Below are 22,620 nucleotides of genomic sequence, written 5' to 3' on the forward strand. Positions count from 1 at the left end.
GAGTTTGCCAGACTTTGGGGTTTTCAGCATCTCAGCACTGAACAAGCTTGCCATGTTCCAGACATATGCTGGTGTGAAAAACCATTTATTCTCCTTAAATAATACAATATGATTACATGTTGAAAATCAGATATTTCTGAAAAACTTGGCCTGTGTTTGTTGGTCTTTTTCAGAAGTGACAGGAGTTTCTCCCTCTGAGGGCAGTGTATTTGGTGGCACATTACTGACCATTCAGGGACGCTACTTTGATGAGACTGACAAGCCAGCTATGGTCTTAGTAGGAGGTATATCAAATGAATAATTATAATTATGAAATAATTATATATATTAAATATAGAATATTTCAAATATATTTTTATATGTAAAATTCATTTTTATTATTATTTATTTATTATTATTTTTATTATTTAAAAGGTATGTATTTTGTTTATAATGCGTTTTTTCCCTCTTAGGTCGTGAGTGTCAGATTCAGAGTGTATCAAATGAGAGGATAACCTGCATAACTCCTAGTTATGAAAGAACCAATATGACAGTGTTTCCAGGTGAGACCCTTATCTGATATTCAGATCTCTTATGGTGACGTTATATTTCTGTAACTGTAACGGGGTGAGTGAGACGTGAGACATGCTGATCCATTTGCAAGGCTTTTATTCAGAGACGTGGTCATAAACACAGGCAGGGTCAAAACAAGTATGGCAAGGGCAAGACACAGAGTAATCCTAGGGCAAGCGTGGGTCTTTGATCGGCAAACGATATCCAGCTTGAGAAGAGGGGTAGTCCGGTAACTTTAGCAATAATCCAAACGAGGTATGAGCAGAGTCCGAACGGCGAGACAAGGATTAATCCAAGATACACGGGCAGGAATCAGAAAATGTGGCTATAAACAAAAACTAAACTTAGACTTAGAAAACACGGAAGGGCTCCGTAATGTAGCTATCACTAGGAGAGCGATAAACGCTAGACAGTACTGGAACTAAACGAACAGAATGGCTCGGGAAAAACAGATATCACTAGGAGAGTGATAAATGCAGAATAATACTCGGAGCTAAACATAAACACAGAATGGCTCGGTAAGGCAGCTAACACTTGGAGAGTGCTAAACGCAGAACAATACTCGGCGATCTGTGAAAGGAAGTCCATGGTTTAAGTAGGGTGTGTGATTGTGTGATAGTTCTCATGTGTGAGCGTTTGATTGAGACAGCTGGGTGTACTTAGTGTGTACTACAATCTTTTCCATAATCAGTGTTTACATGACAATGGGACATGGAATGTTACATGGAATTCTGCATTTCACACGCGAGAACATCTAACTCTGTCACTGCTGCAGTGTCACACGTTATCTCAACCAAGACCATGATTCTTGTTTGTCACATAGCTGACTTCTCAGAATAATACTGCATATCAGAGCCCATCACGTATCTGACACCAAGATGACTGGAGTTTTTCTTTCTTTGATCATGCCATAAATCCATCTAAACAACAAATTACTGCGATTAATTTTTCAAATAAATAGATAAATAAATGTTTAATAAAACATTTATTATATAAAATGCATTTTTATTTAATATTACAAATGGCCAAGACTTTAAGGCACTTTACAGAAATTGAAACATGAATCTACCCTGAAAATATTTACTGATGTAAACTGTTTGACAACAAGCCATTGTCTCTTTTATATACTATTTATGAAATTACACATTTAAAATGAGTCTTATAAACCATATTGTCCTTGGATGGATGATGGTTAAATTAATGTGTTTGTAGGTGGCAGAGGATTTAAAATGGAGATGTGGAACAACTCCAATCCGAACCTTCTAGAGGACGTTCTGAGGTATAATTCCAGTAGGCCTGGATATTCTGTCCAGTGGGTGGATTCGCTGTCCTATGTGTGGCCCGCTGAAATTGATAACTTTGTGGTACGACTGAGTGGTTTCTTTGTTCCGATGGAGACCGACAACTACTATTTCCGAATAAAAGCCGACGATCGGTGCCAGTTTTATTTCAGCAAGACAGGTCTTCCCCAGGATAAGGTACCTGAATGACAGTAAAATCAATAAACAATTTCATAATGTCAGTAGTTATCAATGTAAGCAATTAAGCAGAGTTAGTAACGTACAAACCTATTTTAATACATGCAATGATTGTATAAAATGCAATGTAACATTTAACTTTTATAAAAAAAAAAATTGTTTGTTTTCAGGTCAAGATTGCACATCACCCTTACTACGCAGGCAGTTTCTTCTCCTTTACCACCCAAATGTCAGAGGTCATGCGCTTGGAGAAGGGAAGACCGTAAGTCAAGTTTTTTAAATAATACATAATGATCAAAACGTCATTAATGTATATGTCCCAGTCTTGGATTTAACATCAAAATCAATGTGCTGCAGGTATTACATTGAGATTATAGTGCAGGAATATGCAGGACCAGCATTAGTGGATGTGGCCTTTTTCAAAGAGATCAGTCTTTTCACTGCCCAGCAGACAATAGATGCCGTTAATGAGAAACAGCAGATCAGTGCATACTATGATGTACTACCTGAAAAACAGGTAAGTGAGCTCACAGGAGCACAAAAAAAAAGATCTAGACAAGATAGAGGAAAGCCTAATTCTTTGTTGTTTTAGGTGGTTCGCTTCCAGGGCTGGACGCCAGTAACCCCCTTCAATGAGGTGCAGACTCTGAGAATCAGCAGCAACTGCTTCTCTCTGAGCAACTGCGAATACACATACTACTCCCTAGCATATGGAGGTCTTAAAACAGGTGCATTAGTTCACGTATATCTATGAATGTGTGTTTGATGAAGTTTAAAGGTCCAATTTTCATGTGCTAGTTTTTGCATCCACTTTTCTGCATTATCTCTAGAATATGTATTTTTGTTTGTGTGTTTGTAATGTTTATTGGAAATGCTTTGCATGTTATAGGGCCGATCCCAATTAGTGCTTCAGCGATGGAGTTGCAGAACGCTCTGAATGATTTGTGGACGATTAAGCCAGACAGCGTTAGAGTCACAAAGCAAGAACTGGACACTGAGGCACTGTACAACGTGACATTCAACTCTAACAGAGGTGAACTTAAGAAAATGATGCTATACTTTGACTGATCTGACTTTGAGATATGTGCTTTAACAACCAATTACTAAATTCTTAAATCTTGGAATTATCTCAGGTAACTTTGAGGCTCTTGAATACTTTATCATGGACTCAAATACGAACATCACAGTTAGTGAGGGTGTGAAAGGACAGGCCAGCTTGGAGACGTTCACACTACTGTGGGGTGGAGTTCCATCCCTCCCTCTGCCTTTCAATGCTTCTGAAACTGAGGTTTTTCTTTGTTTTATATTTCTTAACATTTACCATTGAATAAAATGTTGGCTTTTACAGTATTGTGTACAAAACATTTTGAATGCTCTTTTGAAATATCCCTTTCCTACATGATGGTTTGCATCTGTTTTTTGCTGAAGGTGCGTTCGGCACTAGATGTGATGGTTACCGCTAAATGTCCAGCAGAGATTCCAACAATGGAGAACACTAATGTGAAATTTTTCAGAGATTATGAGACCACCACCACAGGGGTAAGCAAACCTACAAAAGCACATAATCATGTATGTCACAACCTATGAGTTGTCAAAGTTAAGTTAGCCTTGCAAATATTAAGTGACATTATGAAGTTCTAACATGATAAATATCAGTTATTTTGTTGAAAACATCACCTTTCTGTCCCACTTGTTAAGATTTCTCCTTGTCGAAACAGTTTTCAGGTGATCTGAGCCGTAGAGGGGTCCGGGTCAATGATTCAGAGGCTTTCTGTGGCCGCTGGTCTCTGAAGAACCCAGAGATTCTGTTCAATGCCAATGACACTACAGCATCAGGAACAATCTACAGCCCAATACTACTACAAACGTCCAAAACTGTAAGCACCATCGGACACCATAGTATCTCATCCTCATGGATTTTTCTCATGAATTTTTCAAGGATTACATTTTTTTACATTTTTAATGTACACATGCCATTTTTTAATATTTATTTTACTGTAGCTCTGCTTGGCCTACAAAGGGAGCCTGGTGAATGAACTGGGAATTTTGTTCAGTTACCAGGAGAATACTTACCGGGAGGAGAACATACGCATTTCTGTGCTATTTGACTCAACAGATGAGTAAGTTTAATCTACTGAATAAACAAAGTAACCTGATGCCTTTTTTGCCTATGTAAGAGCAAAATTAAACCAATATCAGGGTCATTATAATGGGCATAAAGTAACACTGACATTGTCATTCTCAGATGGAACTACAAGTGTGTGGATCTCCTGGCCTCCATACAGGCAAACTACATAGGCACCAACTACAAACTTCTACAGTTCAGTGTGTATGGAGTGGCCACTAACTCCATTTACTTTATAGACACTGTTCACCTTGGACATGAAATGTCTGCTTTGGATTCTAATGGTGAATATTAATAAGTTATTTTATTTTATTATTTTGAAGTGATCCTTTTAAATGGAATATTCTATTTTCTCTCTCCACATGTTCAGTTGTAATCCATAGAAGAAGACCACCTGCTCTAGCCAAATCAGGACATTTCTTTTCAAACATCTTTGTGAGCAAACAAGCAAATGCTTCACATGTCAGCTACGAGATCACAGCAACACCTTACAACTGTGGCTTTGGTGTCCCACTGTTTGAAATGGGCTTTCTGGAGGCGAGTTAGTTCACATGAAGTTCAACTGAAACTCATTCAACAATGAATGTCTTGAAGTGATGGATCTTCCTGATCTCTCTGATATGATGGGTGATGGGTGACAACTAAATATTTTCCTGTCTTTGACATTTGAGTTTATCGCTATATCTCTGAATGGTTTCCTGCAGATAATTGTGTTGTTCAGTGAGCCATGTAAGCTTTCTCAATCTTAATTTTTACCCAACAGAAGATGCCAAACAGCACCAGGGACCAACTGATTCAAAGCCAGGGGAACGCCGCCGTCACCATCATGCGCCCTCAAAAAGCCAGCCCACCTCTTACAGGAACATTTGATGTTGAGTTCTTTGGCCGACGTGTTGAAGGTAAGCATGTTGTCTGTGGTTTACCTGTTACTTTCCTATGTAGCTGCTGGAAGTAACTGAATATATCAGTACATGGGATTTATTGTAGTTGCACAACAGATTATTCCATGTTTCAGTCTTGAAATGAATTTATTTAAATAGTGAACTGCACCTTTCTTACTACATATACCACAACCTTCCAAGGGGTTTAATTGTTTTTTAATTTGATATGTGTGGTGTGTGTTTCTCAGGCCTGGCGGTAGACATCAGCGCTGCGAACTTGCAATATGCTCTGCAGGGGATCCCAGAGCTCGGCCAGCTGCAGGTGCAGAGATCTGGAGACTGCAGGGGCTACCGCTGGAACATCCAGTGGCTCAGCATACCTGGAAAACAGCCTCTGTTAAAGGCAAGAAAGAGTTCAGAGTGCTGGTTCAATAAACCAAGGTTCATGGAGGTTTACAAGTCTGTAGGGGAACTGCTAATGAGAAATGCTAATGGGAATTTAAATAAAGTGTTTAGTTAAAAAAATGAAATGTGCATAATTTAAAAAAATGTGTAAAATTACAATTTCAATATATACTTAAAATATATAAAGTTAACATGAAAAGGTGTTTGAAATCCATCATCAACATTGAAAAAGTGGGGCCAGACTAGACTTTATCCAGTGGGAAGAAAAAAAAAAGTAGCAGCACAACTGTTTTCAAAATTGATAATTATAATAAAAGTGCCAACATTAGAGCACCAAATCAGCATATTACAATGATTTCTGAAGGATCCTGTGACACTGAAGACTGGAGTAATGATTGCTGAAAATCCAGCTCTGCCATCACAGAAATAAAAGACTTTTAAAAATAGATTAATATAGAAAACAATTATTTTAAATTGTAATAATATTTCACAATAGTAGTTAGTATTTTTGCACTGTAGAGCATAAGAGACTTTTTTTTTTCAAAAACAACCCCAAATTGTTGAATACTAGTGTATATCTTAATTTTCTCAGACTCTTCATTTCATACCTGGATAAATTAACATGTTTTAATAATGCTAACTAGATCAATGCTTCCAAAGTGGTTGGTGTGAACCCTTCAGTGACATCACGCAAGATTGAGCAAGGAGGGATCTTCAAACAGAGAATTATGGGAGACTTTCTGCGTGTGCCTACAAATAAACCACAGGTGCCTTTTTTACTCACTGCTTTTACTGCAATAATTATGTTTGTCCAACATACATTGGTCATATAAATGAAGCTTGTTTTTAAAGGCTTTTCCTCATGTTACCTGATGCCTTGTAGTGTGCAGATTTCAATAGTGCTATGTAGTGGGTCATTTGAAGGGCCTGTCCGGTTGTGTTGCTCTGTTTGAATATCCAGTGTTCAGGGGACTTTGCATGTCGAGAGGATTATGGCTAAACCAAAGCATGAAAGGTTCATTTGTATTATTACAGACAGACAGGTGTGCATTCTGTAGTCTGAATGTGCATGATCCTATTAATATTTTATTCCAGTAGTTCATAAAAAGCCATTGCAATTTACAATAAATTACATATATAAGTTGACTTGAAAAGGGTAAACATTAAAAATAATATGAATCAATCTTATATTTGCCAATGTAAATGTACACTTAATGTCCATTTAATGTCTTATTTTATTAAGATTTTATTATTGTATAAATCTGGATCCTGAAACAAAAACCAGTTGCGAAACAGTGCTTTAGGGTGTCTACAAACTGAAATGCATATTCCTGTGCTTGTTCTCTTTAAGGTGGAAGTTTTCATCAATGGTATCCCGTCATGGTGTTCAGGAGATTGTGGTTTTACCTGGAGTGAGTCAAAGACCCCAAAAGTGACCAGGATTTCTCCTACACAAGGTGAGGAAAATGATCAAGTCTCTCATAAAAGTTATCATCTCTATTCATATTGGTATTTAATGGTTTATATTACTGATGTAATTTGTTGTTCAGGATCCAGCAATCTGGGAACAGTTCTTACCATAACTGGATCTGGTTTTGATGGTGGAAACGTCACTGTAAAGACTGGAGATGTGGAGTGCTCTGTTCTACAGGTTACCAGTAAGCCAAAACCCAGTAATATCATAAAATCAGTTTTTCTCAAGAGACAAACTGCATTCAGATGGCACATCGCTTTTGCTAAAAGAATGCAACAAAGCCATTTGACTGATTTTCTTCTGTGGAACACAAAATTAGACATTAAGAATTGCACTAGTCAAGCTTTTCCATTAAGTTACTATGATATATGATTCAAGCTTTAAAAAGAATGCAAAGCACCATAAAAGTATCATACAAATAGCTCACCTGACTTCTGCACTGTATTCGAAGTATTCCACTTTAAATCAGAAGTTTAAATCCTTATTCACTCCTTTTATGTTTCACAAAAGAAATGATACAAGTATACAGGTAGTGATGTGATTACAGAATTTAAATTTAAGCATACTGTTTAATCATACATCTCATCAAATAATTTATTTTTGTTTCAGATACTTCTATAACCTGCCAGGTCGGTCCTGCAAGTGCAGGTGTACAGCCAGTCTCTCTGAGTTTCTCTTTGGTGGGAGATGCCCAATTCCAGAATGACAACAGCTTTAACTTCACACATCTGTTAGGAGTGACCTCCATAAACCCCACAACAGGAAGTGTGGCAGGTACACATGGCATTTCACTTCTCTACACACAGTAGTGTGTAAAATAAATATTTTTATTATTATTAAGTATTTGTTGCTTTGCATATGTCTTTCATACAGAACATACATTAGAGTACAAAAGTCTAGTACCACTAGTAAAAATGCTTCTGTTTAGATTTAAAAATTAAATTTTTGTTAGTTAATTAAAAATTATATTAGAAGAGAAATTTGATCAAAGCTGAACTGGCATGTTACTTTCAATATGGGTACACTGTAAAAAAAAAGAAAAAGTTAAAATTTTAAGGCAACCAGCTTCAGCAGATTTTTGAGTTCTCTCAACTTATTTTTGTAGGAGATTCTCAACTTTTTGTTTTATAAACTTAAAACAACAAGTTGAGAAAACTCAAAAATCTGCTGAAGCTGGTTGCCTTAAAATTTTAAGTTGGCTCAACTTTTTTTTTTTTTTTTTTTACAGTGTATTGCTATGTCCAAAACCTGCTTACCAATGTCATCCCAACATATCTTACAACTATTACTTGATCTTGTTTCTTCATAGGAGGGACAGTTCTAACAGTGTCTGGCTATGGATTCAGTAATGATATCGCAGTCACCATTGGCACTCAGCCATGTAACATTATAAAAGTGGAACTTGCTCACCTGAGATGCATTGTTCCAGCTGTAAGTGAAGAACTTGACGTCCCAAGAACATTTCCAAAAATAGTCAAATTTAAAATCATAGATATGTTATAAACCTTTTTAAATTATTTTTGTAATTGAATATAAGTTATAAGAGTTATTATGAATAATATTTTATCAGTATTATTAACAGAACAGCTCAGGGCGAATTCACTAAACAGTTACAACACTAATGAATTTGCATCCTCAACAACCTGAAAATAAACCTATGAAACTTTTACACTTTTATGAATCTTGTGCATAACACAGGGGTCAGAAGGTGAACAGAGAGTAACACTAACCACGGCAGAGATGACAGCAGTATCAGATGGCCTTTTCACATACAGCAACAATTTGACGGCCATAATCACATCTGTGAGCCCACAAACTACAACAGTATTTGGTAAGGTATCAACATTTATGCATTGTCAGAAGATTTTACCTAATTCGGGGCAGATATGTTTAAAGGTCTCCTTTAAAGTCTCCATGTAATACTTTGCAAACATTAAATCCAGACAGTGAAGTTGACAAGTACCCTGAATAGCTTTAGATATTGAAAATATGCTTTTCAGTACCTATTCATTTTGTCATTTTGGTGGCCTATAGTTGGTCACATTGTGTTTGCAAACAGCCAACAGCTGATTGTATTCTCATCTGAGATTAAGCTGTAAGATGATACTCTGTCTGTTGAATATGTTCTATTTTTAGAATAGAGTTCTCTTGCCTTTATTCACAAGAATGCAGAGTATAAATAAGGATCATTGAGTTTTCAGATTAGTTCATACAAAGATTTAATCCCTTCAACATACAACTTTAATAGCGCTTCAATTATGTGTCACTCAAAAACAAGTCCTCAAATCCAGTCTGATTAGACTTTGGACATGGAAATAATGCCATACTTATGTGTACGTGCAAATCTAAAATTAGCTTTAGCTACAACTACCAATAAATTTTTTTTAAGGCATAAATCTTCTATAAAACTGTTTTTAAAATAAATAAATAAATAATTTCTCTCACACACACACACACACATGTTGGATTTTGTGGTTTATGGGGACTCTCCATAGGCGTAATGGTTTTTATACTGAACAAACTGTGTGTGCTATTGCCCTACACCAACCCTACACCTAAACTTAGCCCTCACAGGAGACTTTGTGCATTTTTAGATTTTCAAAAAAACCATTTAGTATGTCTTTTAAGCCTTTTGAATTACGGGGACATAGGCATTGTCCTCATAAACCACCTTCATATTGTAATACCTATGTCATACCTGTGTCATCGTACAAATTTATGTCCTCTTTTGTCACAAAAATGCGCGCACACACACACACACACCTTATGTTCTAAATTATATTAATACGATATATTTAGTTCTGGAGACTAAAAGACTAAAAACTTCAAGCATTTTAGATAAAGATCTGATGCTAAATTTTCCATTGAGGAGGAAGTTAAAAGAAGATGCTCGAGTCTGTATATCTTGTTTGATACCTGATTTGAATCAGGCACATCTCTTAGATCAGAGAGGGTCAGACTGTGACTGCAATGCAAACCATGTATATGGTTTCCATATTCAAATAAATACTAGTTAGCTACTCTTCTTTGAGACAGGATAATGAAGATGAAAGTCACGGGAAACAAACAAACAGGCAAAATCACATTCAAGTGTCAAGTGTCTCTTTCCATCCCATTGTTCTCATCTGCATTTACATCTTGGTTACAGCTGTAAATCCCCCTTATGGCCTCCAGACAAATCTCTTTCCTTTTGTGCAGGCCAGATAATTGCACTGGCTTTAGCTCATGTCACGCAATCAGAAAAACTGGTTGGGCACAGCAATTTCTAACATCCTCATTGCCCCCATCCCTTACGATCTTACTGGAACAGCAATTAATTTGAACTTGTTCGTTTGTTATAAAGGATGCAGGATTCTCACCATCTTGGGCACAAATTTTGAGTCGCATGATAATGGCAGCTCTGTTTTGATTGGAGAGGCCGAATGCGAATTGCTGGAGTGGACCAACAAAAACATCACCTGCCTGTTACCCACACTCCCCCCAGCTGAGTACGATGTCCATGTGAGAGTCAGAAACCAGGGTTACCCCTTAACCAGGTCTCATATCACTTTCTGTACTCTATAACATCAAATTTCAAACTAGTATTTTTAAAATATCATGCTACAACTGTAGAAGTCTAGAAAAGTATTAAAAGTAAGAATATTAGAAAAGGAAAAGGAACTGCCCATTTACAATGACATTTTAATCAAAAGTGAAGCTTTTTAGAGTTATTTAATGTTTGTTTTCTTTTGTGTGCAGTGCTGGCATTAAAACCACTATAGAGTATGTTTTAGAGGTGACTGGTTTCTCTCCATCACTGGGGTCTTTGTATGGAGGAACCACAATCACTATCACCGGCTCTGGGTTCAGTCCTGTCCCAGCAGATAACAACGTGACTCTGGGTAAGACAAGACCACAACAGAAAAAAATACATCGGAATTCTTTAAAACATTCCCCATGTTTACTTTGGATTTCAGCATTTTCACAGCTCTGTACCGAAACCAAGCATTTCCAGATCATTGACTGCAGTCACGGTTATGACTCTGTGTGTTTCATACAGGAGACAGACAATGCCGAGTGACAGCCGCTTCAGATCATCACCTGGAGTGTGTGACCCAGTCTAGAGATAAAACACACACTGTAACTAACCAAGGTTTCCACCCAGGTAATATCTCTTTACTTTTATCTCTTGTTCCGTCACGCACTCAACACCTGAATACATCAGAGAAAGGGGAACAATGGCTGTCAACACAATGACTGTCTCATCATGTCAATAACTTATCAAATACTCAAGCTCCCAGCAAGCAGGATTCTCCAAAGCACTGTTGAAGCGGAAGTTTTTTTTTTTTTTTTTTAAAGAGCTATGAAAATCTTGTTGACATTGTTATAAGCTATATTTTATATGATAAGCTATATTAAGTCATGCACAGTCAATTCACAGACTGTTCAGTGAAATTATTAATTTGCAAATAAATCTGAATGACAGCTATTGGAATTCTGTGCTGCCCCTCAGATGTTCACTTTTTAAATTGTGCTAATATTATGTTTCTGTTACCAATTAGAATTTCAGATGTATTTAATATTCTGTTTCAATTTTTCTGCAGTACTCATTAAAATGCAAGGGGGAAAAAAATAAAAATGGAAATTAGTATCATTTTATAAGTCATAGAAATAGATGCACTTTAAACTTAATGAAATGTTATGGCAATAAAATCTTAAAGTAATGGAGAAGTGATGGAAATTTAATAAAATCTTAAAACGTCATAAAAAAGGGATGCCAAATAGAAATGTAATAGAAATGTCATAAAAAATAAATAAAACATGAACATTTTAGAGAAATAAAAATCTTAAAAAGTAATGTAAATGAATGAAATCTTAAAGTAAATGTAGTGTCATGACACATTTTTAATTTTAAGGTGCAATCTAAAACATATTGATCTAGTATGATTAAGTTATAGAAATTAAACTGTGGGATCCCTAGATATCATATTTTGTCATAAAATGTGCATTTGTGAATATGTGTTGCATTACACTTGCATAGAGTTAATTACATCATATGTGTTCAGTGTACGGTCAGGGTTACGCCTGGAGCCCGTCTGCGTTAATAGTCTCAGTGGGGGACACAGTGGTTTGGCTCTGGGACGCACCAGCTTTTGTGTCCGGTCTGGGCTACAGGGTCTTCAGTGTGTCCAGTCCCAGCAACACAGACTCTGATGGCATTGCTTTCAGCAGTGGAGACACCCGAACTGCCAAAGGTACAGACAACAACAACAACTACTATCATCCGTGATAATTCTGCTCATTCTAATTTACATTATGCAGGACAAACAAAACTACACAAACTGTTTGCAAAAACATTTACATGAACACCATTTTGAAAACTAAGGTAATTTTCCTGGACACAAATGACTATTCTGCTCTATATACTGTATATACAAATACAAATAGATGTGAATTGGATTTAATTAAAATTTGCAGTTCTACACTGGAAAATTCAAGTCTTTTGAACATAAAATTTCACTTTTTAATTACTTTTTAATGGCTGCCAGCTTAAAAGTTGTCTGACTGAAGTACGTATTTCATTGTTGTGAAATATACATTAAATATTTATACAATGAAATATACTTTCCTTGTCACATATGATATATTGTCTCTGAAACAGTGTTTGGCTTTTGTTTGTCCAGACTGTTTTTGAAAGTGTCACATTTCATGAAGCGTAAACTCAAGGTGTCTGCTCTATACACAACTATGAATAATGCCAACATAATTACATACCAGTCACTGTGTAGAAAACAATGTATTGTACTATTTTGCCGTTTACTTTTAAACTGTTAATTTGTTGAATGCCTTTTGCCGTATTCGTGTAAGTTTGTATTCCTGTAGAGTTGGAGGTGTAATGCCAGTTTGTTTGAGGAAGAAAATCTGATTCTACTGTTATTTCTTTGTGCACATGTTTGTGTTTTACCAAAAGGGTTTTTTGCCTACCGTTTCACGTCTCCTGGAGTTTACTACTATAGCAGCGGTTACATCGATTCTGGAAACCAGAAGACACTTCAGGGAGTGGTGACTGTTATACCGCTGGAGGAGAGCACTGTTGGGCTTCAGGTGTTTGTGACAGGATTAGAGGCCTCTGTGAATATAGGTACAACTGAAACAATCTTATAAGTATTTTCTCAACAAAATACTTAAAATTGAAATTTTCAGCTTAAGCTATAGTAAGGAATTTGTTGGTAAATTCATCATAATCATCTTTTGTGTCCTCCCCAGTTTCACGACAAAGGAACTCATCTGACTCAGCGTGTGTGGGAACTTCTGACTGTTTCCAAGAACAGCTGGGATTTAATGAGACATCAGACAGTCTCTACTTTAGTTTTACTTCCTGTGCCAGTCCCACTGTGTACCACATTACACCTGACCATGGCACTACACATGACATTATCAGAATTAATGGATCTGGCTTTAGCAGCATTAACTGTGCAAATGAGGTGAGCTTCAGTGGCCGGCCATGACATTAAAGGTGCTGTAAGAGATTCTTTTGGAATACCACACAAACTAACCCAAATACTTGACTGACGTCACTGAAATACACTGCAATGAACTAGTAGTGTAGTTACACTACTAGTTACTGTAAAAAGTAATATTATTACAGTAACTAAATTACTAGTAATTAGTTAATGCCCAACACTGATCTTTAGTAGCTAATACTTTTTTCACTTATTTAAAAAAAAATAACTACTTGATAATATACGCTGATTTTCAAGGTAGAATCATTGAAAACAAGTCTTATTATTATGTAGTGTTGTTTCTCGTTTTATCTTGTTCTAATAAGTTTTTGATAATGTTATTGGGGAAATGACTGAAAAAAGAGACAAATACGGTATGCCTGAAATCACTAACAGAACCTGTAAAAAAAGCCCACAATCCAGGAGACTTAATAGTTTATATACATACTGTAATATGTAAAGAGTCCATGAGTAAAACATTTTAACTTTTTTTTTTTGGTAACCAAAGGTCAAAGTTGGTGATCATCCATGTAACGTCATCAGTAGCACCTCGACTGAGATCCACTGCCAACTCAGTCCTGAGAGTGGAGCACCAGTGGGCATCCCATTACCTGTAACTGTCCGAGTCAACAATCTTGGCACTGCCATCCTGACCATGCCGAAAGAGTACGATCGCAGATTTGTGGTTCTACCAGTGATAGATTCCGTCTTTCCCTTGGTGGGCAGCACTACAGGTCACGCACGTCTCTTCATCTCTGGTTCTGGGTTCTCAAACGGTTTGATTACAGTAGCAGGCATTGCATGCAAGGTGGTTTCCATGGACTACTCCCACTTAGTGTGTGATACCGCGCCATCTGAAGCTCGCAGGGGAGATGTTGTAGTTTATGTCAATTCCATCTCTTCCTCATGCAGTTTTGATTGTAAGTTTGAATATGTCGAATCCATTGCACCATACGTCTCTCAGGTGCTCCCTAACTCAGTCAGTGGAAATGCCACCACTGTTGTGATCACCGGCAGTGGATTTGGGAACAATTCTGCCGATCTAATGGTATCTGCAGCCAACATCCTTCTGGAAGTCAAAGAAGTCACCGATAGCAGTATCAGGGTTTTAGTTGGCACCCTTCCAGCTGGTACACACATCCTACAGGTGGTGGTGATGAGCAAAGGTCTCGCCACAGGAGATAAAACCCTGACCAGCATAGCACAAGCCACCATCAACCCAACATCAGGAAGCATTGCTGGAGGAACGCGGCTCTTGATCACGGGAAATGGCTTTGTGGTGGGAAATACAACTGTGAGGCTTGCTAACTCCCCCTGCAGGATTTTAGATGTCACTCCAGATACTGTGAGGTGCATGACACCTCCTCTCACAGAGGGACAGGTGCAGGTAAACATTAAGGTGTTTGATGTTGTGTATCCAATTCAACATTTCAACTACTCTAAGGGACAAACTCCAAACATCACCTCCGTTAGTCCTAGAACAGGTATGAACAAGCATTTACTAAAGAAAACTGCAGTGATGACATATCTTTGTAGGCCAGTCCTGGAAGTTAGCATCATCCTGGTGCTCTCGACAAAAACCCAATAGAATTTTTCCACTGGGTTTTGTATTAATGCAGGAAATCAGCTTTGTGACCAACAAAAGTTTATGATTCATTCATATATTGTACAAATGAACAACTTTTATGAATACTATTTCCAAAAGTAAAAAGTTAAAGCTATAAACAAACTACACCACAGTTGCATGATTTCAGTGTTCACCATGTGAAGCTCCCAACAACTCTTTATTTTCCAAGTTTAGAATAGAATAGCTTGCAAGAACGTGATTATAAACACAATGAGGCTGTAAAAGCAAACTAACGAGTAGATGAGTTTACATGCTCGCTGTGGTGGTGTTTAATGTCCCTGATAAACTCCTATTTGGCCACTTGTGAGGGGATATTACTGATATATTTTATGCCATAGAATAAACCATGAAAATAGCTGGAAGTGGTAAAATGCTAACTCATTTTCAAGTTTTGGCCTACAAATAAAAGTCATGCCTGCAGCATGCTATTGAACTACTGAATATCACAACACATCGTAGTAAGACTCCTGATATAAACCTTTCCTTGCAGGTCCGGTTGGAACAGAGATCACTGTCTCTGGTTTTGGCTTTGGCACAGATGTAGCTCTCGTCTCATTAGACATCGATGGTGTGCCTTGTAGTGTGTCATCTGTCACAGATACACAGTTGCTGTGCAATGTTGGGGAGCATGCAGGAGGAACTTTTCCGCTCATATTTCACCATAAGGTCAAGGGTCATGCCTTGACCCAGTCTGTCTTCACTTATGAGCTGCTGCTGACAGGAGTCACACCAAATGAGGGTAATTAAAATCACTTCCTCTAGGGTAAAAGATTTGTTAATATGGGCGAAATATATATGTAAAATGTTGCTTGAAAATTGCTTATATAAGCTGATAGTTCTATAAATACAATTTAAATCTATTAAATCTAATACTTACGGTGACATACAAAAACAGCCATAATTTAGCTTTATGTGACAATTTTCACCCTCTCTGACCCTTACATTTAAACATCTTTATGCTACTGTACCTTTAAGACTTATTACATTTAAGTCTCAAAGGCACAGTAGAACAGAAATTGCCTCTGTTAATGTATGCAGACTCCTAATAGGGCATTTTGCTTCTCGATTTAAATAGAAGTTGAGTTACATACAGTACAATACTGTTTAAAAGACTGGGGCCAGTAAGTGTTTTTTTTTATGTTTTTAAGAAGTATTTAATGTTCACCAAGGCTGCATTTATTTGATAAAAAATCCAAAAACAATAATATTTTGAAAAAGTGTTACTGTAATTACTGTAATCTATTTGAATATATTTTGAAATGTAATTTATTCCTTTGTTTGCAAAGCTGATGCTTTGCAAATGCCTGCCTAGAGCATCAATCCTTAAAATTCAGTTTTCAATGAATGAATAGTTTTTATAGACTTTTGTGAATAGCTTTTTATATAGTTTTGCACAATAATTACGTACAATAAAAAAAAAAATCTGGGTCATGAAGCATAACTAGATGAGAAACACTGTCACAAAGTGCATTTCTATACTTGCTATCATATTCAAATAAGACTATAGAGTAACAAGACACTACAAGATAGCGTTGCTCTGTTTTGCTGTAGGAAGTTATGCCGGAGGAGCCATTGTTGCCATTCAAGGTTCTGGATTCGACCCAAACAGCACCAAAGTCCTCATCTGTAACAGAGAGTGTAATGTGCACCTGCAGAACTCCATGTCTACCCAGCTCAACTGTGAAGTCCCACCCAACAATGGCATGTATTATTTTAAAAGTATGGCGTATGTGTCTAGAAATGTTCAGTTAGCAAATCAAGGCTTAAGATATCAAAATAAGCATCTCTAAGTCTGAGCAAAGATCCCAGTACAAAGTTTTTCTTCAAAAGTAAAACATGCCAGGAATGCTTTAACTGACAGAAGTCAGTCACTGAGAGAGAGACAATGACAAATGTGACATCTAGGCCATCAGGTCACAAATGAATAGAGCTGAAATAAAGACTGCCTGATTGCATCTGAATGGCCCCTTATGTCTCTTACAGGAACTGAAGCAGAGCGGGCCTGCACAGTCATAGTGATGAATGGAGGCGACTCTGTCAACCTCACCAACAGTTATACTTACAGATCCTCTCTGACCCCTGTTATCACCAATGTGACGCCACGCAGAGGAGGAACCGCTGGAGGCACCAGACTCACGATTACCGGCTCAGGTTTCAGGTGCAGAACAGACCAGAATTACATTATACTGAAAAATACACAATGTTCCCTGACTGTGGCATTACTTACAAAGAAAAACATTTCATTGCATTGCACAGTCAACCCCTGCATTATTTTAGTATTGTTTATATACTATTATAGTTTTTAATAATATTTTGATTTTTTATTTCAATATTTTCTCATTTTAAATGTAATTTTTAATCATTTGTACATGCTTTTGTCATTTATATTAATTTCATTTGTAGTTTTTATTTATTTGTAGTTAAAATTTTAGTGTTTCAACTTTAATTTTCATTTAATTCAAGTAATCTAATAATTCTATGGAATTTTATTTTGTCATTTTTTTATTTATTTATAAAAATGTGTTAAAACATGTATTAAACCACAAATTGTCATTTTTTCACCCTCTTGTAATTCCAAACCTCTAATTCCAAAAGGGACGTTAAGCAAATAAACATTCCTCAACATTGAACGTGAACGGTGGCAAAGTCTAGCACTAAAACAACACATAATAAATAAATAAATACATACATATACATACTATCAGTATTATGTCCTAAGGAGTTATAAAGCCTCATTTGAATGAAGAATTAATGACAGAATTTCTCAGTTTTCACTGGGGTTTCTCTTCCTTGTCTCACCTGTAGCTCAAATGTCAATGAAGTCTCCGTCACAATTGCGGGGTCTGTTTGTGATGTCCAGTCAGCCAGTGAGTCACAAATAATCTGTGTGACCAACGCTCAGCCCAGATCCCAAGAAACTCAAGTGCGCGTTCAGATGGGGAACAGAGGAATTGCCCGAATGGTAAACATGTCATAAATACAATTATTACAAGGATAATCATAATAATAATTATTCAAATTGATTTATCTGCTTGGAATGACACTCCTCTCTCTTAGGATAATGCTTCCTTCTTCTACATTGACGTGTGGTCGTCTCCCTATACATGGGGTGGTCTCTCCCCTCCTGAGGAGGGCATGCTTGCTGTAATCACTGCTGGCCAGACCATCCTCCTGGACACCAGCACACCGGTCCTTAAGATGCTCCTTATCCAAGGTATGCTCATTTAGGCAAATACTAGCTTTATAAACAAAGCCTTGACACACTTACAGTTCTGTGAATGCCTGTTTTCTATTTAGGCGGCCGACTGATTTTTGATGAGGCAGACATTGAGCTGCAGGCGGAGAATATTCTGATCACAGATGGTGGAGCTCTGCAGATCGGAACAGAGCAGGCCCCCTTCCAGCATAAGGCCATCATCACACTGCATGGACACCTGCGTTCTACAGAACTTCCTGTCTATGGCACCAAGACCCTGGCTGTCAGAGAAGGGGTGCTGGATCTGCATGGTATGTACTATAAATAAACAACAAATAAATTTTTTGTGAATTATTATATTAAATATTTATTAAAAATACATCAAATAAATAGACATACAGTACCTTTTTAAAAGTAAACTATACTGTATTCAACAAGGATGCATTATATTGATCAAAAGTGACAGTTTATAAGACATTTGAGGTTACAAAAGATTTCTATTTTTCAAATAAATGTTTTTCTTTTGAACTCTATTCATCAAAGAATCTTGAAAAAAAAAAAACTGTGAAAAAAAAAGAAATGTTTCTTGATCAGCAAATCAACATATTAGAATGATTTCTGAAGGATCATGTGCTCAAAATTCAACATTGGCATCACATGATTATTTTTAAATCGCCGTAATATTTCATTTAATTTTTTCAGTATTTGTGATCAATAAGAGCAATTGTGATGCTGAGCATAAGAGACTTCTTTCACAAATCTAACAGACCACAATTTTTTTTAACTGTGATGTGAATAATGATGTAAATAATGATGTGACAAATACATACCCATAAACACCTGATTTTTTTTTTTTTTTTTTTGTCTGGAATTTGACAAATTGACAAATCTCAGTGCTACTGGAAAATTTCCATGTAAAAGGTCACAATGTTAGAAACACAATCTTCTTTAGAAAATGAAGTATTCTTCACAGAAATAGAGATGACCTACATATCACTCCCAGAAGGCTCAGTTAAGACAGAAAGCCCCTTAGGTGGGCTTCACAGAAGTGCTAAATTTCCTTGATACAAACACCATAGTGCGTAATCTCTCCCCTGCAGTGAGAGGTTTTGTTCAGGGCTTAACTACTATCCTGCTTCTCCAGGAATCCCTGTCCCTATACCATGGACTTGCCTTTCTCAGACTGCACAAAGTGGCTCTAACACGCTGACACTGATGGATGTCGTTACCTGGAAGACTGGTGATGAAATTGTCATCGCTTCCACAGGGCACAGGTATAGATCATCGCCCAAACCTGCAGCGAAACTCGGTTTCAGGTTGATTTGACTGAAGCTGCTGACTTACTAGAGAAACTGAACTAAAACAGTGTTAGAACAAGTGCCAAGGAAATGAAAAAAAGTGCAGTTGTTCTCTATAAATGGTACCAAAAGAATTATATCAAATAAAGAAAAACAAAACTCTCATTTATTAACATTTTACCTTTTTTATTTGAGATTTGTTTTTGGGGTGGGGGAGAATTAAAAAAATGTAAACTTACTGTTTAAGTACTTGCTCAAATTGTATGTACTAAATGCTATACAAATATGCTAGTAATAATGATGTCAGTGCTGTTGCTAATTATCTAAAATATGTTGTTTTGACAGACACAGCCAAAGAGAAAATGAGTTGAGGAGAATTGCCTCAGTTTCAGCTGATGGAAGGACCCTCACTCTGACCAAACCTCTGGAATACACTCATCTGGGTGTGTCTGTCACGCTGCCTGATGGGACAGTTTTTGAAGCAAGAGCAGAGGTCGGTCTTCTTACCAGAAACATTGTTGTCCGCGGATCCAACTATGTGGAGTGGAACGATCAGATTGAAGCTTGCCCTGATGGATTCAACACAGGTTTGAAAGATGTTTCCTCAGCTGTGGATGGAAAGACAGACAAATAATCATGTCATACACACAATCATGTCAATTCCTTAACAATTCCTTAAAATTCATGTGAAAGTCATTGTCAGTTTTATTGACTTTTATCGAACACATGACTCAATGTACTTTTTTGTTCACAGGGGAATTTGCTACCCAAACTTGTTTCCAGGGTAGGTTCGGAGAAGAAGTAGGAAGTGACCAGTTTGGTGGTTGCATCATGTTCCATGCACCACAACCAAACCAAAATCTGGCAATTGGCAGAATTGAATATGTTGAGGTAAATGTTAGTTTTATTTAAAAAAATATTCATTTCAAAACTCTCGGAGAGACAGCACACCCAAAAATGAAATTTCTGTCATCATTTACTCACCCTCATGTCATTCCAAACCTTTATGCATTTCTTTCTTTTGTGGAACACAAAAGATAATATTTTGAAGAATGTTGGTAACCAGTTCTGGGTTTACAAGAGAATAAAAGACAAGGAAGTCATGTGAAAAGCTCTTATTGTCATAGGTAGTCCCAGTTTCAGGTTCCATTGACTTCCATAGTATTTTTTTGTCCATTCAATGGAAGTCTTAATGGACCCAAAACCGTCTGTTCACCAACATTCTTCAAAATACCTTCTTTTGCATTCCACTGAAGAAAGTAACACAGGTTTGGAACTACATGAGGTTGAGTAAATTATGACAGAATTTTCATTTTTGAGTGGACTATCCTGTTCAAGACAATAAATATTTACAATAAATGTCAATCATGGCATTATATTTGTCATTGTCCTCCTTTAGCTCTTCAATGTTGGACAAGCGTTCCGTCTGGGACGTTACCCAATCCACTGGCATCTGATGGGTGATGTTAAGTTTAAGTCGTATGTGCGTGGATGTGGCATCCACCAATCCTACAATCGTGCCGTCACCATCCATAACACCCACAACCTGCTGGTGGAGCGTAATGTCATCTATAATATCATGGGTGGGGCCTTCTTTATTGAAGACGGCATTGAGACCGGCAACATCCTGCAGTACAACCTGGCGGTATTTGTAAAACAGAGCACCAGTCTACTAAATGATGATGTGACTCCAGCTGCATACTGGGTCACCAACCCTAATAACACCATTAGGCACAATGCCGCAGCTGGTGGAACGCACTTCGGCTTCTGGTATCGCATGCATGATAATCCCGACGGCCCTTCCTATAACCCCAACATCTGTCAGAAGAGAGTACCACTGGGACAGTTCTTCAACAATACGGCGCATTCGCAGGGCTGGTTTGGTTTGTGGATCTTCCAAGAGTTTTTCCCCATGCGTGCCGGCAGCTGCAGCTTCTCAACACCAATGCCAGCGGTGTTCCGCCGCTTCACTTCCTGGAACAACGAGAAAGGTGCCGAGTGGGTGAACGTAGGAGCGGTTCAGTTCAGCGAGTTCCTGATGGTCAATAACGAGAAGGCAGGAGTGGAGGCCAAGAGGATCATCCGGCAGTACGTCAGTGGATGGGGATTGGATGGAGGGGCAGCTGTGGTCAATAGCACCATGGTGGGCCACGTGGATGAGTTGGGACTTGGGAGCAACTATTGCACCGCTCGTGGTGTTGTCTTGCCTCTGGATGATGGGATGAGTGTCATCAACACCAAGTTTATGAACTTCGACCGTCCGTCGTGTGCTGCAGTCGGGGTGGCAGAAATAGTTGGAACCTGCATGTTTCGCTGTGGAGGCTGGAGTGCGAGATTCAGTGGGATCCAGTACTATTGGTCGCCCAACAAGGCCTGGTTCAGATGGGAGCATGAGGTGGCGCTGGTAGATACTGATGGGTCACTAACAGGTAGAGAAGCATTGGATATAATAATATTTAGATTAAAAATTTAATGGATTTAAAATTCACATAGCTTTATTAGCATGGTACAAACAACCTCAAAACAGCTTTGGTAACATAACAAAATGATTGAATATAAATATTTTATTTTTCTGAAAAGGCAATGTTAGCTACAAGGTGGTACCGAGGAATAACTTGCTCGACCCAAGGCGCTGCTTCCCAGGAACAGAGTGGAGTGTTGGCGTTCCTGCTGCAGTATGTGACAACACCGTTAACTTCCACCGCATGGTCGTTGTCAATCCCTCACCGCCTTCACTTCAGTCTAAAGATGTCATTCTAACCAACTCATATGGTATGATGAAATAATAATCTCTGAGAGACTGAGCTATGAAAAAATGTGCATGAGTTTGTTAGACGTGTTTCTATACAATTCACTTTTACTGCATACTTTCCTGGCTACATTCTTTGGTTTCCAGAAATAAGGGCTCTTGGGGTCGTTAATGTATAACATGTTTTAGCACAGGGTGGGCAGGGGAATGAAAAAGTCTAAAGTATATTTTTTAAAAGTTCAACTACTTTTAATTTAAGTGCACAAAACATCCATCTAGTGCATGGTTAAATAAAAAAAAAATGGAAGAGCACCTTAGACAGTTAGGAAATGGCCCTCTAAAATGATTCTAAA

The 22,620-nt window shown here is 37.6% G+C and overlaps 1 protein-coding gene across 1 annotated transcript in view; it reads left to right on the forward strand.

Moving 5' to 3' along the window:
* LOC306885290 (fibrocystin-L-like) overlaps window positions 1-22,620 on the forward strand; it is a 35,560-nt gene that overhangs the window by 2,713 nt on the left and 10,227 nt on the right. The window contains exons 11-50 of the mRNA XM_079441717.1: window positions 1-71; window positions 174-284; window positions 453-542; window positions 1,765-2,030; window positions 2,201-2,292; window positions 2,388-2,547; window positions 2,623-2,758; window positions 2,920-3,063; window positions 3,164-3,318; window positions 3,459-3,569; window positions 3,749-3,907; window positions 4,032-4,150; window positions 4,276-4,439; window positions 4,526-4,692; window positions 4,919-5,054; window positions 5,285-5,439; window positions 6,086-6,208; window positions 6,793-6,898; window positions 6,992-7,099; window positions 7,525-7,689; window positions 8,225-8,346; window positions 8,614-8,746; window positions 10,259-10,451; window positions 10,654-10,796; window positions 10,955-11,059; window positions 11,961-12,149; window positions 12,866-13,036; window positions 13,162-13,379; window positions 13,906-14,881; window positions 15,515-15,763; window positions 16,576-16,725; window positions 17,008-17,182; window positions 17,830-17,986; window positions 18,082-18,238; window positions 18,322-18,531; window positions 19,365-19,494; window positions 19,864-20,105; window positions 20,273-20,409; window positions 20,918-21,947; window positions 22,099-22,290. Coding sequence (XP_079297843.1) covers window positions 1-71; window positions 174-284; window positions 453-542; window positions 1,765-2,030; window positions 2,201-2,292; window positions 2,388-2,547; window positions 2,623-2,758; window positions 2,920-3,063; window positions 3,164-3,318; window positions 3,459-3,569; window positions 3,749-3,907; window positions 4,032-4,150; window positions 4,276-4,439; window positions 4,526-4,692; window positions 4,919-5,054; window positions 5,285-5,439; window positions 6,086-6,208; window positions 6,793-6,898; window positions 6,992-7,099; window positions 7,525-7,689; window positions 8,225-8,346; window positions 8,614-8,746; window positions 10,259-10,451; window positions 10,654-10,796; window positions 10,955-11,059; window positions 11,961-12,149; window positions 12,866-13,036; window positions 13,162-13,379; window positions 13,906-14,881; window positions 15,515-15,763; window positions 16,576-16,725; window positions 17,008-17,182; window positions 17,830-17,986; window positions 18,082-18,238; window positions 18,322-18,531; window positions 19,365-19,494; window positions 19,864-20,105; window positions 20,273-20,409; window positions 20,918-21,947; window positions 22,099-22,290 — 7,817 coding nt within the window. The remainder of the gene's footprint in view (window positions 72-173; window positions 285-452; window positions 543-1,764; window positions 2,031-2,200; window positions 2,293-2,387; window positions 2,548-2,622; window positions 2,759-2,919; window positions 3,064-3,163; window positions 3,319-3,458; window positions 3,570-3,748; window positions 3,908-4,031; window positions 4,151-4,275; window positions 4,440-4,525; window positions 4,693-4,918; window positions 5,055-5,284; window positions 5,440-6,085; window positions 6,209-6,792; window positions 6,899-6,991; window positions 7,100-7,524; window positions 7,690-8,224; window positions 8,347-8,613; window positions 8,747-10,258; window positions 10,452-10,653; window positions 10,797-10,954; window positions 11,060-11,960; window positions 12,150-12,865; window positions 13,037-13,161; window positions 13,380-13,905; window positions 14,882-15,514; window positions 15,764-16,575; window positions 16,726-17,007; window positions 17,183-17,829; window positions 17,987-18,081; window positions 18,239-18,321; window positions 18,532-19,364; window positions 19,495-19,863; window positions 20,106-20,272; window positions 20,410-20,917; window positions 21,948-22,098; window positions 22,291-22,620) is intronic.

The sequence above is a fragment of the Barbus barbus genome, assembly GCF_936440315.1.
Source record: "Barbus barbus genome assembly, chromosome: 19".
Classification (NCBI taxonomy): Eukaryota; Metazoa; Chordata; class Actinopteri; order Cypriniformes; family Cyprinidae; genus Barbus; species Barbus barbus.